Source organism: Penicillium verrucosum (assembly GCF_028828655.1).
Source record: "Penicillium verrucosum strain IBT 35672 chromosome Unknown utg000003l_segment0_segment0, whole genome shotgun sequence".
Classification (NCBI taxonomy): Eukaryota; Fungi; Ascomycota; class Eurotiomycetes; order Eurotiales; family Aspergillaceae; genus Penicillium; species Penicillium verrucosum.
The window spans coordinates 565,252-580,278 of record NW_026643212.1 but is presented as its reverse complement, the minus strand read 5'-3'; the positions used below and the strand labels follow the sequence as shown (position 1 = coordinate 580,278).

General features: G+C 47.3%; 6 protein-coding genes across 6 annotated transcripts; 3 read left to right on the top strand and 3 right to left on the bottom strand.

The window, feature by feature from the left end:
• Positions 1-39: 39 nt before the first annotated feature.
• On the top strand, positions 40-1,689 carry pfa4 (putative palmitoyltransferase with autoacylation activity Pfa4; the record flags this gene model as incomplete). The annotated part of the gene is made up of 6 exons (XM_057220732.1): positions 40-74; positions 152-526; positions 576-747; positions 800-1,099; positions 1,149-1,227; positions 1,280-1,689. 6 exons carry the CDS (start codon positions 40-42, stop codon positions 1,687-1,689), a joined length of 1,371 nt encoding a protein of 456 aa, XP_057071004.1.
• A 29-nt stretch (positions 1,690-1,718) lies between these two features.
• Positions 1,719-2,667, bottom strand: N7516_008011 (class I SAM-dependent methyltransferase; the record flags this gene model as incomplete). Its single annotated transcript, XM_057220731.1, has 3 exons — positions 1,719-2,220; positions 2,285-2,574; positions 2,623-2,667. 3 exons carry the CDS (start codon positions 2,665-2,667, stop codon positions 1,719-1,721), a joined length of 837 nt encoding a protein of 278 aa, XP_057071003.1.
• A 734-nt stretch (positions 2,668-3,401) lies between these two features.
• Positions 3,402-5,219, top strand: N7516_008010 (uncharacterized protein; the record flags this gene model as incomplete). The annotated part of the gene is given in 9 exon segments (XM_057220730.1): positions 3,402-3,484; positions 3,545-3,573; positions 3,634-3,743; positions 3,820-3,845; positions 3,896-4,010; positions 4,027-4,056; positions 4,340-4,727; positions 4,791-5,074; positions 5,127-5,219. The coding sequence occupies 9 exon segments, from the start codon at positions 3,402-3,404 to the stop codon at positions 5,217-5,219; spliced, it is 1,158 nt and encodes a 385-aa protein (XP_057071002.1).
• Positions 5,220-5,937: 718 nt separating this feature from the next.
• On the bottom strand, positions 5,938-9,123 carry N7516_008009 (putative UDP-glucose,sterol transferase; the record flags this gene model as incomplete). Its single annotated transcript, XM_057220729.1, has 7 exons — positions 5,938-6,140; positions 6,212-6,350; positions 6,406-7,093; positions 7,144-7,911; positions 7,971-8,207; positions 8,272-8,908; positions 8,967-9,123. 7 exons carry the CDS (start codon positions 9,121-9,123, stop codon positions 5,938-5,940), a joined length of 2,829 nt encoding a protein of 942 aa, XP_057071001.1.
• Positions 9,124-9,856: 733 nt separating this feature from the next.
• Positions 9,857-11,287, bottom strand: N7516_008008 (uncharacterized protein; the record flags this gene model as incomplete). The annotated part of the gene is made up of 5 exons (XM_057220728.1): positions 9,857-10,035; positions 10,091-10,253; positions 10,325-10,665; positions 10,729-11,054; positions 11,154-11,287. 5 exons carry the CDS (start codon positions 11,285-11,287, stop codon positions 9,857-9,859), a joined length of 1,143 nt encoding a protein of 380 aa, XP_057071000.1.
• An 847-nt stretch (positions 11,288-12,134) lies between these two features.
• On the top strand, positions 12,135-14,008 carry N7516_008007 (sugar porter family MFS transporter; the record flags this gene model as incomplete). The annotated part of the gene is made up of 4 exons (XM_057220727.1): positions 12,135-12,249; positions 12,312-12,865; positions 12,917-13,247; positions 13,323-14,008. 4 exons carry the CDS (start codon positions 12,135-12,137, stop codon positions 14,006-14,008), a joined length of 1,686 nt encoding a protein of 561 aa, XP_057070999.1.
• Positions 14,009-15,027: the final 1,019 nt, after the last annotated feature.

Sequence of the window (15,027 nt, the reverse complement as noted above, 5' to 3'; positions counted from 1 at the left end):
TAAGAAACTAATTCATTTTCGACGTCGATTCCATCCTACATGTCAATTCCGCGCGTGAAGCCAGACACACGTTAGTCAGCATAGCCACACCCCGGGGCCCGGCCATCCACGGATCCCGATAAACAACACGTTCAACTTCACGCCTCTACAGCTTCTCAGCCTTACTCTTTCAAACGGCTGAAGACGCTGAAATGTTGGGCGAGGACTTTTCAATAACTAAGTTTGCGATCCCCGCAGTCAGTGTGTTGATCGCCTTCCTCGCCTACACATCACAGTACTTCTTTCTGCACTTCGAGTCTGTGCCACTTACAAGGGACGAAACTTGGAAGATCAATATCTTCGCCCTGTGCATCTGGATATGCTATTACCGAACCTGCTTTGTAGATCCCGGTCGACTTCCCAAAGCCCTGGAGCGACCGAAACCCAAAGAGCAAGAAGGTGATGCACTCGCTAGTCGCCAGCGATGGTGTCGTAGATGCGAAGCTTACAAACCGCCTCGCGCTCACCACTGCAAGACCTGTAAAAGGTTTGATGAGGGATTCCAGTTGTGGAGAATTTTGCTGATCTTCTCCCAGATGCATTCCCAAGATGGATCATCATTGTCCCTGGACCTCGAACTGCGTCTCGCATTTTACCCTCCCGCATTTCATGCGCTTCTTGTTTTATGCGACTGTTGGCATGTCCTATCTGGAGACTCTTCTCTGGCAGCGTGCATCATTTGTATGGAAGAACAGTCATCTTCCAAGCGTACGTAACTCAAAACACTTTACCATTCAGGTCGCTAACCTTGAATAAATAGTACCTCGGTCCCACATTGGGGCAACTCATCCACCTGTTTATACTGCTTGTGGTAAATAGTCTCACAACTTTCGGTCTCTTTGTTCTCCTGCTGAGGAGTCTATGGTCGATTGGATCTAACACGACCACCATTGAAACTTGGGAAATCGAGAGACATGCTACTCTTGTTCGTCGCGCACGTGTGCTGGGCGGGTATCTTCAGGGTCCCGGAGGAATTCGAGTTCAGATAAAAAAGCAGGAATACCCATATGACATTGGGATTTGGGCCAACATCAAGCAAAGTATGGGTGGGAGCGCTAATGTGAGTATGTCTTTTCACGGTCCAAATATCCCAGCTAATGTCTTTCTAGTTCATAAGCTGGTTCTGGCCACTAGCTGCAACACCCGATCTTCGAACTGGCTGGGAATTCGAGACCAATGACTTTGAAGGTGAGTGGATGAGTCAGTAATCTAGCTTTTCGATTACTGATCATTCTGTTAGATCCTGGTGTGTCATGGCCACCCCTAGATCCAGATCGAATCCCAATTCCGGCTAGTGCAAAGCCACCAAGCAATATGAGCATGCCTACATACGCAACTATTCAGGATGAGATTGATGCCTTCAACCATCGTAAACAAGAAGACATGAAGCGATTCCAGCAAAGCCCTGGTCTACAGCGTCGCAAACCATTTTATGCTCGCTACAAAACACGCGACAAGGCTCAAAGTGATAGCGATGAGCCCGAAACTGACTCCGAGGGTTATTCAGACGAAGGCGAAGAGGCCTGGCGAAACGCCGAAGGAGAACGACTACGCGACTTTGGGGTGGATGAGGAAGCAGAGTTCTATGATGAAGAGGACGTTCCTCTCGGTGTTCTCATTGAGCGACGGAAGCAGCAATCTGCTAACTGAACCCTTTCCCACGAAAATCAACAGAATCATTAGATCTTCTTTGCAATACCTCTCAGTCTCACATATCCCAGCCACTGGCTCCCATCTTCGCCACGAGTAACAACATCCTGCAGCACGTCGCAAATCTGCTGCACTGCAATATCCCGCTTTCCCTCAGGGAGCACATCTAAGAACTGGGCTCCCATCAGTCTAACCCATCCTTCCAAACCACCCTTGGCATCGGTGGTGAGTTTTGTTGGGCGGTACTCAAGCTCGACGTTGTCAACCTTGAACCCAATCTCTTCCAAGGCATTTCTCATCCAGGTATCAGAGGGGAAGAACCAAGGACTTGTATCTCTTGCTTTTTCCATAGAGATACCCTGTTGCACCAGTGCATAGATAAGGGCTGTCTTAACCTCGGCAATGTTACCATGTCCGCCCATCTCAAACACATACGTGCCGCCCGGCTTCAGACAGCCGTGGATTGCGCGAAGTGTCGACATGCGCGTCGACTCATCGCGTAAGATCCAGTGGAGGGCTGCGTTGGAGATTCTGTCTAGCTGTTAGAAGTCAAGTTACATGCATCGTGTACCATGTATTATAATCAAAGACATACACTTTATCCCACGATCCATTCACAAGGGAGGTTTCTTTCTCCAGGTACCGGCAATCCACAACGCGGAAGCTGGCTTTGGGGCTTGCGTAGTCTTTGTTCGCCGACTCGATCATGGATGCAGATGAGTCAATACCGACGACGGATTCTACGGCCGGGAGGAAGTTCGCTGTGAATTTTCCATCGCCGCAGCCGACATCAAGGATCTTGTCTGTTGGCTTGGGGTCCAGAGAGGTGAGGAGTTTGCCGGTGATTTTTGCGGAGTGCACGAAGGATGCAGAGGCGGAATATGCCTAGGCTTTGTTAATTATGGCAGATATATTATCACGAGCGATACATACATCGGCTGACCAGTGGTCTTTAGGACCCTCTGTATTGGACGCCATGGCTGACAGATGGAAGTATGGAGAAGTGGGGAAGTTGTAGTCTTTCTTGGCGTGGAATATCAGTCAGAAATAAGAGGAATGATAGAAAAGCAAGTGAAAACGTTTCAAGGATTGTACTTGTGAAGACTTGAATGATTTTCTAGTAATTGGGAAGTTCGATGGGCTCTCTTATATGTTTTCTCTGTAGCGTGTGGTCAGTTGTTCGAGGTAGTATAGCGAGGCCGATATCGGACCGGACTATACTTGAAAGTATGCGCCCTGCGAGGAATGTACAAACCGAGATATGGAAGTTCTAGAACATTTCCCTTTTCCAAATTGCTTATCATTGGGGGCTAAAAGTGATATTTGAAACCGTACAGCTTTCTACGGCCAGTACTAACCAATCCGATTGAGACATAGCTCTTAAGTGAGAAGGCTCTAGAATCAGCATGTTAGTATTACAAGACAGTACTATTACTACAGGGGTACCGTCTATGCAGCCAACTACCATCCACCCCTGATGTTCCGAAATGTTCAATCAACCAGGTCCATAAGATCGCAATGACGATAGCCAGTGGCCACCTAGCGGGTATGCGGCAATGGCGGAACAATTTCCATGAGCTCCACTAATCTTCACTGGGCAAAAGTTACCCCCTCCCCGCTTCCATGCAAACATATATTAGGAAGTCAGATATAACAAGGTTGTTACATCTTCAAATATACAAAAGGTCGCCTTTACTAGCCAATCGGAAATCATGTCTTATCAAGGTCATTGCAATTGCGAGAGCATTCGCATCACCCTTCCTCAACAACCTCCGGGCTCAACTGTTTGCCATTGGTATGAGTTTGGAATCTATTATCTTTGTGGTTGCGTACTAAGGTGATTTCTCAAATGCAGCGATTGTTGCAAGCGAGCAGGTGGTGGTGGTAAGTACATTCGCTAAGACCAAACAACAATGTATAACTATTTTGCTTACAACCCCCTAGCATTATCTGTCAACTACTTTATCAATGAAGATGAATTGACCGTCCACGATCCAAATGCGACATTGAAGATGTATGAGGACAAGAAGTCCGTCAGTGGCAACGTTGTGAAGGTAAGACCATAGCTCCTTTGTCAATAACTATACAGTTTTGCATTTGAACGAAAGACTAACCTAAACCCCGGAATAGCGTTATTTTTGTTCCAGCTGCGGCAGGTATATTGAATGATTCATCCAGTGTTAACAATAGCTGACACTCATCACAGCCCGGTGTACTCCAAGACCCCGAAGACCCCTGGAAAAGTCTTTCTGAAGGCTGCATTGTTCGACATTGTCTCCCCTCCTGCAGCTGAGGTGTTTATCAATAAACAGTATCAATGGGTAACTATTGAACAAGGAGAAGAGCAAGCGTGATATCAAGGCGAAGGTAGAATCAATATGTTGGTTTGAAAAAATATATTTAGCATTGTCTTAGGCGATGGTGCAATTCCTCGAGGGCCTATTATTAGTCAATTTATGCATAAAATTCGCTCCAGCTCGCATCTATATTATTTCCCATATGATATAGCTTCGATTATGTTAATATACCGTCGAGCTTGCTAAGGAGTTAAAGAGGGAACACCATCAAAATGCGGGGACAACATCGACCCGTGGAGAATCTGCTTTCCACCCTTCACCCCTCAGCCAACGATAAAAAGTGCACGCGGTAGCCATGCTGCTGTCTCCGGGCTAATATCATTAATGGAAATATGACAGAAGTCCCTACTCAAACTTCTCGTCCTCGACGACCATCCGGTGCCACTTTGCGGAATACCCGATCGCGCGATAACGCCAACGCCTTGAATCACCACGAAGCAGTCGAGCTCCAGCGGCTCCAAACTCATGAAGACAATGAGCTGTACTACTCAACGCCATCAGCTTCATCCGGTGACGAATATCGCGTCGTGACGCGTCGCACCACATCACGCGCTCTCGCGTCACGTGCCGAGTCGCAGCAGCGCCAGCAAGCTCGAAAGGGGATTTGGGGCAAGTTCACTCGCATTTGGACGCATAATGTTACTTTGACGGTGCCACATAAGAGTAGTCGGGATTACTTCGGTGTGTATCCTGCGATTGCGACTACGACTTGCCGAGCTACACAATACTGACTCTGCATCTAAGCTCTGGAGAGAACATTCCTCGCATATATACGGACCTCTCTCGTTGTTTCCCAGCAAGGTGTGCTGATTGCGCAGCTGTTCCGTCTGCAGGGTGCGGAGGCGTTGGCGGACCGTCTTGGGTTTCGTCAGGTCGGTACTCCCCTCTCGGTCGCGTGTCACTGTGTGGCTATTCTCGTGGCTTTGGTTGGGGCCTATCGATTCTGGAGGCAGCAGAATGCTATTTCTAGGGGTAGGATTTATGCTGGTGGTTGGGAATTGAACTCTGTGGGGATATTACTAGGCTGTGTGAGCGGTACAAATCCTTTTTGGTCTTGAAGGCTTAACTGACGTTGGGCAGATCAGTCTAACCGTATTGATTGTATCCGTTGCTATTATCGTTGAGATTGATATAGACCCGTCTATATTTGTTCGCCAAATATTAGGTGGGTGAGTGAATGGTTGCAGTTGGGGGGGAAGTGAGGAAAGTTATCGTCGTCAAGTAACTGCGAGACGCAAGGCCGAAAAGGAAGAACTTGCCGAAGGAAAGCAAAGGTGAAAGCCTTGGATAATGGTCGCATTAGGATGGAGAATATCATTGGAGCTGGGAAGCAAGATTCGAGTTATTTACAAACACTATTCTCCAGCCCTCCTCCTTACTCTGCAGTATGACAGGAGGCTATACCACAACCAGCTGTTGTGGAAGAAGCGGTCTATCTCAACTGGACTTCTCCATTCTCGTTAGCTCCTCGGCGCTATAGCTTCGAATATGCCAATATCAAGTTCTCCAAGAAAGGAACGAGAGATGTCTACCCGAATGATTCCCATGTTGTTATTTACAATAGATGCGGAAGGGAGGAATTCATGTTAAATTAAACTGTAATATTGCATAATAGATTGTTTTGGATATATTCAAGTTTATATGAAAGATATGATGAGTACCCATTCTTGACGCTTGGTTTCACACCAGTGGCAGTCCAATTTATGGGCATAGCACAATCTTTTCAAGGTGGGACCATTACATGATTTAATTTAATGCATGAAGCTTTACTCTATTAAATAGTTAGAATTATTCATACAGCCATGCAATCCTTCCACCGTTATCATACGTGAGGGGTCATTGGTATCAAGGGAGTAGGAGAGAGCGTGTGGTTTGGTGATTCGAAAGATCATCAGTAAGAGACACGAATATCCTCTTCAAGAACACGCCATTTTTTAGCAACCTCTGCCCGTTCATCGGCAGTAGATGCCCGCATATCTTCAAGACCCTGCGCTATCCGAGATGCCATTATAGAAAGCTCTTGAGTCCTGCCTAAGGATTTTTGAAGCTTTCGACGAAGTCCAACCAAGGGATATCCAAAAAGTCCCCAGAGACCTAGAAGCAGTTGTGTCAGAATAAGATACACACGGGGAAAAGCGAGTGTGTGGAGCATAGCGTTCGCATACCTGCTGGCGGCTTAAAGAAAACACCGCCAATCCCTTTCCCGATTCCCTTAACCATTCCTTTCGCTCCTTGCTTCTTGGCGCCATACCGAGGCTGGGTGACCAAGCCTGTTATACCGTAGTAAAATCCATCTCGGAGTTCCTATATATAAATCAGTTCTGACTTCTTCTTTTATCACCGAGGACAGGTGGCATACCGTCACGGCAGCAGTGAGTCCACTCCGGAAGCCGACAACCTTCGGCAATTCTTTGACCATTTGGTCGTGGTACAGCATCGGAGCATTGTGGAATCCTTTGGACAAGCTAAGGGTCAAGTCTGTTGGGAGCCAGAGTATGTTCTTCAAGAACTTCTTCGACATTCGACTGCCGTGAGTGCGTATCTCGTAGATAACACCATGCTCCCGGCGTGACTCTAGATAGCACAGTAGTTCTTCTTGGTTAATCGGTACACCTTGTCTCTGGCCAGCGGCACTAGCTGGTAAATCTTGGTTCATTTTGTTGTGTCTCACGTTGTCTTCTTCGTTGTCGTTCGTGTCGAGGCTTACCCCATCATTATCACCGTGATTTGGTCGGCCAAGTCCACGGCACTGAGCAGGCCCACGATACTCGGCAGGCTCATGATACTGCTGCTGCTGCTCCTCTTCGCTATCTAGGTCTGAATCTTGACTTTTGCGTGTATTCCTCCATGAAAATCTTGATGAAGGGTTGCTGCGTGAACGAGTATGGCCTATTGCACGACCTGCGGTGACAAAATCTGAAACAATCTCATAAGGGACCTCCCCAATCCCGGTCACAAAGTTTGCAATCGCTCCAAGTAGCACTTGAGCTCCTGCGCTAACAGGGCCTGTGGGATTGCGGTATGTGTCATATTCCGATGCTCGATTCCTGGATAGTTGGTTAGTAGTCTGGAAATATGCTGTCGAAGGCCAACCTACAAAGCAACATTCTCTGGTTTGATATCCCCCATTTCAACCAGTACGGCGGCAGCAAAAGCACTGAGCCCAATGGAAGTTTGTTTAATGTACCACACAGCAGGACGATTGGGACATATTGCGCATTGCAAAGTCTTCAACTTAAGATGACGATGGAAACTGCGTACCCCATCCTTCACACCGGATTCTTTCTGCATCTTATCTGCAATTTCTTGTGCCTTCTGTTGAGTTGAAGGTTTCAGTGCCGTCTGAATTGCATCGGTCAACTTCTCAGCTGTGAGTTGCTTATAAGGCATTGGCTGAGGACCAGCCTCAGCCATCGCAACGATTCCTCCCCAAAACTGTTGATCTCCAAAGAAGGGAACTATAATGGTCGGACGTCCAAGAGAAAGTCCCGCGGCAGTGGTACCCGCACCACCATGATGAATCACACACGATACATGCTGGAATAACCAGTCATGTGGCACGCTGTCGACGATGAGGATATTATCTGGCACATCGATATCGTCGACTCCGAGGTTTCCCCAGCCCTTTGAAATGATTGCACGCTGGCCGGTATTTTTTATTGCTTCGAACACGATTTGAGTTAGTTTGACTTGGTTTTCTACCACAATGGAGCCGAATCCAACGTAGAGTGGAGTGGGCCCTGCTTTGAGGAAATCTTCGATCTCTCTTGGGGGTTTGTAGTCCGACTTCGCAGGTAGCACGCTGAACCCGCAAATATCGATGTGATCAGCCCAATCGCGTGGCTTTGGCAACAATGCCGGTGACCTAAAGTAAACCACAATTAGTGAACGGTCCAACTCCGCCTCCTTCGGGAGAACCCATACCACAGATATGAGAACGGAACGCCGAGACGCCCGGGCAAATTCGGCGCCGTGATGGAATCTAACGGATCAAGTGCGAGGCATTTCTTTCTCCAGGAGTTGATAAGATCCCCCAACCCCTCCCAAATCATCATATCCACAATGGTATAAGACACGAGGTTTGCAACCGTTGGCTTACATTCCTGCGGGTGGAGAACGGCCAAAGGATGTGGGAACGACTGAGTAGCTGACCAGGGCATGCTAAAAAAAGAACTTCCATTAGGGGGCCCCTCAATTTCATGTTTGAGAATGGAAATGGACTCACGTGAACATCATGTGAAGTGGAATCCCCAGCCGCTGTGCGCAATGGATATGGCCCAAGCTGGGCGGGTTAGCGATTATTGCATCAGCAACAAATGGCCTTCGACGATAGTCCACCGTGTCACTCCACAGATCTTCCTTAATTTGATGCAAATCTGTACCATCACCTGATTCAACACATGACTTCCAACAGCCGTATATAATTTCCTTCATTTCGCGCCGGCGTTTTTGGATGGCACCGCTACGAATCGTTCTAAAGGCGGGGAGTAGGGAGGGATTTTGGACCATGAACGCCATCAGCTCCTCGGGATCTCCACCGATGTTGAAGAACTCCAATCCACGGTCAAGTGCAACCTCCCGGAAGGTGAGGTGGGTTGCTAGCCGTACGCGGTGTCCATATGCCTTCAACTCTTGGCCCAGTGCAAGAAACGGTTGGATGTCGCCCCGAGATCCGATAACTTGAATGACGATGTTCAGCTTCAGTGGGAAGTCTTTGCCCTCATCTTTCGGTATTGGTTCCGGGGTCGGTTCGTCCTGTAGAGCCTCTAGGTCTGGTGGCGCAGTTGTCGTTTGGATTCGATTCAATAGCCCTGCTAGTTGTGGCACACTCTCGTCAATATTGATATCAACCCGGCCATCGCCTACAAAAGAGTCACTATTAGTCACGCAGTTTTTCAATGCTTCATCTAAATCACACACTCAAGACTTTAACCCCGGTGTTTCGTCTGTCTCCGTTGATGTGATTTCGCTCGCGATGTGGTGAGAGCGAAGCGTTGATACCCTCAGGCCAGTCCTCCGATTGTATTGACCCATGCCGGCTGGACTTGCGCCTCGTGGTTTGTGTTGCCGAGTCCATTCTTCACGGGAGATCGACCGGGTGTGGCCAACTAGAGTGACACAATTCTGGATGGGAAGGACGCGGTTCAGCGTATGTTAAGACTGAATTATAACAGTAATAAGTATTGTCACGCATCAAACTTGACCATATTTTGTGGGATTAAAGACATTTAAAAAGAAATAAAAAGAATATAATCAGCTTTACTCGATGATGTCAGAAGAGCCCGAACCTTAATACGGCAGTCCACTCTGCCACCGCGTCAGTTCGGATTCTGCCTGCAGTATAATTTGTAATATGAGTATCTTACCAGCTACCTAGGTAGTTTACATAGATCTATTGTTATGCTTAATTCAAAATTGAAGTCTAATTCGAGATAGTTCAAATATGGCCCCCCTAAGCCCCTTAATACTTTACTGTAAGTACTCTACGCTATCACTATTTACTTGATTCATCTGACTTGTTCCGTTCACTTTATAGTTTATTATGTAGAAATAGAGCAATCATCTAGTGAAAGTAATGAAAGTAATGAAAGTCCGATCAAAATTTAGTAGAGAAAGTGGAGGGTAATCGAGTACCGCAGTTGGGCCTCCCGAGGTCGGGATCAGGTGCCAATGGCCCCGAGGTGGATTAGTCATTGGTCTAATAGGCCCCGGGGCCTTGGGGAGCATCTTCCGAGGTAAAATGGTATTGCCATCCAAGATGTTTTCAATTTGGTGGCAAACATTGTCTTGGAATCCATTTGTAGAATACACTATGTAGTTCTATGTAGTTCTTGTAATTTGTTGAACAGCAAGTCAAGTGCCTTGTCTGCAGTAATGCGATTAGATGGCAGGAATCGCATTAACTCTTGAGCCACTTCTAATAAAGGTTGAAGCTCTGGATCATGCACATCCTCTGCAAACTTGCGTTCAAACTTGGAGATTTCGTAGTCTTTGGGTGGAATTAGCATGAAAAATCTTGTACTATGATATATCGAACAACTTACCTTCCTTTATCTCCAGATCACGGCTTGATCTCATCTGCATTTCTTTCCACCGAGACTCCCATTCGACTGGCAATCTCTCCACAAAACCAATCATTTGGGAAACTAGGGATTCGTCTTCGCCAAAATGCCAGAATGGATAGATCGTGAACAAGAAAGCGTAGATCTAGAATTCATGCCAGTATTAGTACTTTCGCTGGAAGAAAGTGAAAGAAAGCAATAGCAACATTGACGTACCATGCAACCAGCACGCCATAAATCAAGCCGATAATCAAAGCGGTCCGTGAAAATTGTCTCAGGTACCCGCAAATTACTCGGCTGAGTCAGCTTTTCAGGCTGCTCTCCTTCGAGGAAACTCTCTCCAAAATCAAGAAGCCGAATATCTTCCTCGTCCTCGTCTATCCAGTCAACCCATTCTGCTGCCTTGACCAGCTGGGTTGGCAATCCCTTGTCTAAAGGCGTGCCATCAATAAGGGCGAGCGGCTCGGTTTTCGGAGAGCCAAGCACATCAAAGAGCTCTTGCCCAGGTGAGTTCAACACTTTATTGCAAGTAAATGCGACGTTCCGGCCGCTGATATCTGAGCTAAAGTTAGTACAATTGTGCCGGACTGCAAAAATAACAGAGCAAAGAATACTCTTACCCCCATGGCACATGCCGGCACTATGAATAAAATTAATAGCTTTCAGGAGTTGCGTAGACATTCGAAGTGTTTCTTCCGGCTCGAGCTTATCTTTGCCCTCGGAATAATCCGTGAGGACCATATCAACTGTAGGACCAAGTAATTCGAATACAAGACATTGGTGGACTCCGTTAGGGCCATCATGGGTAAAGTCATCAAGCAGCTGAACAATATATTGGGAGGAGAGATTTCCGCCAGAATGCCTTTCGAGGAGTCTTAGATTTCGCAGCTCCCGCGATTGTGACCAATTTGCGGTCATGATCTTCAACGAGACCCACTGACTTTGGCTGGTATCATGTTAGTTGTGGCTTGGCAAAATGGTTCGGTTTTTGAGCTAACTCCTTGTCCCTCGCAAGCCACACAGTCGAAAACCCCCATATCCTAACTTATGATGGGTTTCGTAGCGCCCATTCTTAAAGGTGTCTCCAAGGGCGACCGGGTGATATCCCCCGGGTTTGTATTTTGACAATGGCTCCTGGGTATAGAGAAGATTATTCTGGCAGAATAGAGATAAATCCATGTTTGACGAATTGGAGTGGGGAGGCAGTTGGAGTGAGGAGAGGAGGACGTCATGGGCCCCAAATAATTCTTGCCCAGCCCTGCGGGAGGTGCCGAGACTTGATGTCTTATCGGACAAGCGAGAATGGCCCCTGGGATATGCCTTATGATGTTGCGAAACCTGAGTGGTTGGCTCCTCATGACGTTTGATTGGTTAAGCGTACGAATCCACCGCCTCACCCGGCCCCCTATCCACTTCTCCAATTTCTCTATCTACCTAGGTATTCTATGATATTAATCTGATATTAGATACATTATGTTGAGAACCTTTTCGGGGCTCTTATTAGAGAGGTCTTTGGTTTCCTTTCGCCATTTGAGTGAAGCATTGGAAACTCATAGCCAACCGTACAGATCCCGAACTAGTTGATTATTGACATACCATTGTTTTGCTCTCCAATGCTACTAAACGAGATGTCTTCGGCCGGCTACTGAAGGAAAATAGTCTCCGAGTCGGAAAATAGTAGCCGACTCCGTCAGACTCAGACTCCGGACCCCACGAATTGGGCAACCTTGAAGGGCCACGGCTTAGCGGGTCTTCCCCGCATTCTCTCCCGGTGGATGGCGTCAAGTTCCGAACTCTAAGTTTGAACTTCATAGTACTTAGGTACGTATAGTACGAAGTGGGGGGACACCGGTTAGGGTAATTGAATTGACTCTGGTTGGAGTAGGCGTTGCATGAAGCAAAGTTTAGACCCTACACTTTGTCTTATATTTGAAACATATCCTCAATTGTTGTTTTCTCAATTGGATCATTACTATCTATTTTGATATTGACACTGTTTATTAGCTACCGGACTTCAAGGAAGACCATGGCGGATAAGAAAGAATCCCCAGAGAGCGAACATTTTGAATCCGATATAAAATCGGATCCTTCTGCTTTCATACCGGCCCCTGGATCAGCAAGACAACCATATGGCGAATCTGGTATCATCTCCCCCACCTTTCTCTATACTGATCACATACTAATGCATCCTCCCTCGAAACAGGCCTGAAGGGTATCCTCACGAATAAATATGTAGCAGCATGCGCCGCCTTCGCAACACTGGGCGGGGCTATGTTCGGCTACGACCAAGGTGTCGTCTCCGTAACTCTCACAATGGACCAGTTTCTCGAGCGATTTCCCGAGGTTGGCCCCGACGCACCCGGTGCAGGATTCCAGAAAGGAATTCTCACTGCCATGATCGAGCTTGGGGCGTTCATTGGAGCAATGAACCAGGGATGGATTGCCGACAAAGTCTCTCGGAAGTGGTCGATCATGGTCGCGGTGATAATCTTTCTCTTTGGTTCCGCCCTGCAGACTGGGGCGATGAGTTTTGAAATGCTTGTAGGTGCCCGGTTTGTCGGAGGTATTGGTGTCGGCATGCTGGCCATGGTAGCACCGCTTTATATTTCTGAGATCGCGCCCCCGGAGATTCGTGGTACTTTGCTTGTCATGCAGGAGCTTGCTATTGTCACTGCCATTGTGATAGCTTTTTATGTCACCTATGGTACAAGATACATTCCTGGTGAATGGTCGTGGCGCCTTCCTTTCCTTATTCAGGTGTGCCTTCCCCGTTGGCTTCAAGGTGTGCTTTCCTAACCATGTGGACAGATGATTCCTGCCGTATTCCTCGGTGTCGGTATTCCGTTCCTGCCATATTCACCTCGCTGGCTGGCTGGTCGAGGCCGAGATGAGGAAGCACTCCAGGTTCTCTGTAAGCTGCGCGCCGTCGACTCTACTGACGAGCGCGTCATCCGAGAGTGGGTAGAGATTCGCTCCGAAGTGGCTTACTGCAAGGAAGTGAGCATTGTGAGACACCCAAAGTGCCAGGATGGAAGTTACACCAGTCGTGCTATGCTTCATGTCTGGAGCTATCTAGACTGTTTCCGCAAAGGATGCTGGAAGCGTACGCATGTCGGTATTGGACTGATGTTTTTCCAACGTGAGTATTATGGTGGAACCACCACTTTCCCTTGTTATTCCTCCATAGGCAGGCTAACTCATATCCTTCTCTCAGAATTCGGTGGCGTCAACGCTCTTATCTACTACTCGCCCAGTCTATTCGAGGGGATGGGTCTAAATTACGAGATGCAACTCCACATGTCCGGCGTCATCAACATCTGCCAGATGATAGCATGTTTCTGGTCACTATGGGGAATGGATAGATTTGGTCGTAGGCCTTTGCTCTTTGGTGGTGCTAGCTGCATGGCTCTTGCGCATCTCATCATCGCCGTCCTGATGAGCCAATACCAATCAAACTGGCCAGCGCATTCCACAGAGGGCTGGGTTTGCGTCGCTTTCTTGTGCTTCTTTATGCTCACCTACGGAGCTACTTGGGGTCCTATCCCTTGGGCTATGCCGGCTGAGATCTTCCCTTCCTCGCTACGTGCCAAGGGTATGGCATATTCCACGATGTCGAGCTGGCTTAATAACTTCATCATTGGGCTTATTACTCCGCCGCTTGTGCAAAACACTGGATATGGGACGTACGTGTTCTTCTGTGTGTTCTGTGCCCTGTCGTTTGCTTGGACATGGCTCTTTGTTCCGGAGACCAATGGGAAAACTCTAGAGGAAATGGACTCTGTCTTTGGGGATAATACTTCAAGTGTGGAGACTGAACAGCGCGCGAGAATTGAGGCTACAATTTGGGCTTATGCTGCGCAACGATCTGATGGACTCGAAGGCACGCATCAAATTACCTAGACGGGCAACTTTGCTTTCAGGTTCTATTTTTGATTCGGTGGATGTATGAACTGTACCTGATTTCTTTTGTGGTGCTTATAGATAGATATATATCATTTCCTCCCTAGTTAGCTTAGTCTCTGCCCACTGTAGATTATGTCAGTCCTTTATCTTCTTCGCGTATCTACAGATTCTCTGGAGTCTTTTATTCTCAGTAGAATTCCAAAAGGCCGAAGAACGACCAACAACCGAAATCACTGAAATAGGGACAGAAAATACACATAGACAGAGAAACCAGGGCAGTGCCCTGGGGCCTGAGGTCATCGTCCTGTGAGTGCCAGTGTAATTGATAAAGTTATATTTTGATAATATTAGAAGCCATAGCTTGTTACGTGAGTGCTTGGTTGTGCTCCATGTTTCGCGTCCACTCCTACGAACTATGAAGCCTCTGGGAGGTGGAGTTAATACCCGCAGGAACAAGCTGAATTGTGGCCAAGAGAATCTCCTGGTGCCTTTAATATATCCTACAGGGATCGAAATTCGTTTAACGACCTCTGTTCCAATTACCTACATACCAGATAACCTCTGCCACTTCTTGGCGTTCCCTTTCCGTGTTAGTGCTCAGACCTTGCCGCTTTTTGGTTGTAGCATGTGGTCATGTGACCTGCATTGCTGCCTGGTTTGTCAGGCTAGTACGTGCATTGTTTGCATGCGTTGCTTGTTTGTCTCCATATCTCCATTTCTCTCTGTGTGTAAAACATGGAAGCCAATTTCGAATATTGCTTTACAACTTTTCGAAGACATTTCAGTCATTTCAGAGCAAAGGCGCAAGTTTTGCCGAACGACATATGTGATCCTCAGCTATGTTGAGTTATATAAATGATGCTGTACATATCGCAATGGCTACTCAATTGCATTTGCGTTCTTTAAGGGGCTATTAGAGGTCTGCATTAACCCGAATTTGCGCAACTTTTTTCTGTTCATCATTCGATGTCCAAGATGATGAGCAATCTATGGTAGATTACTACTATGTGTGTGGG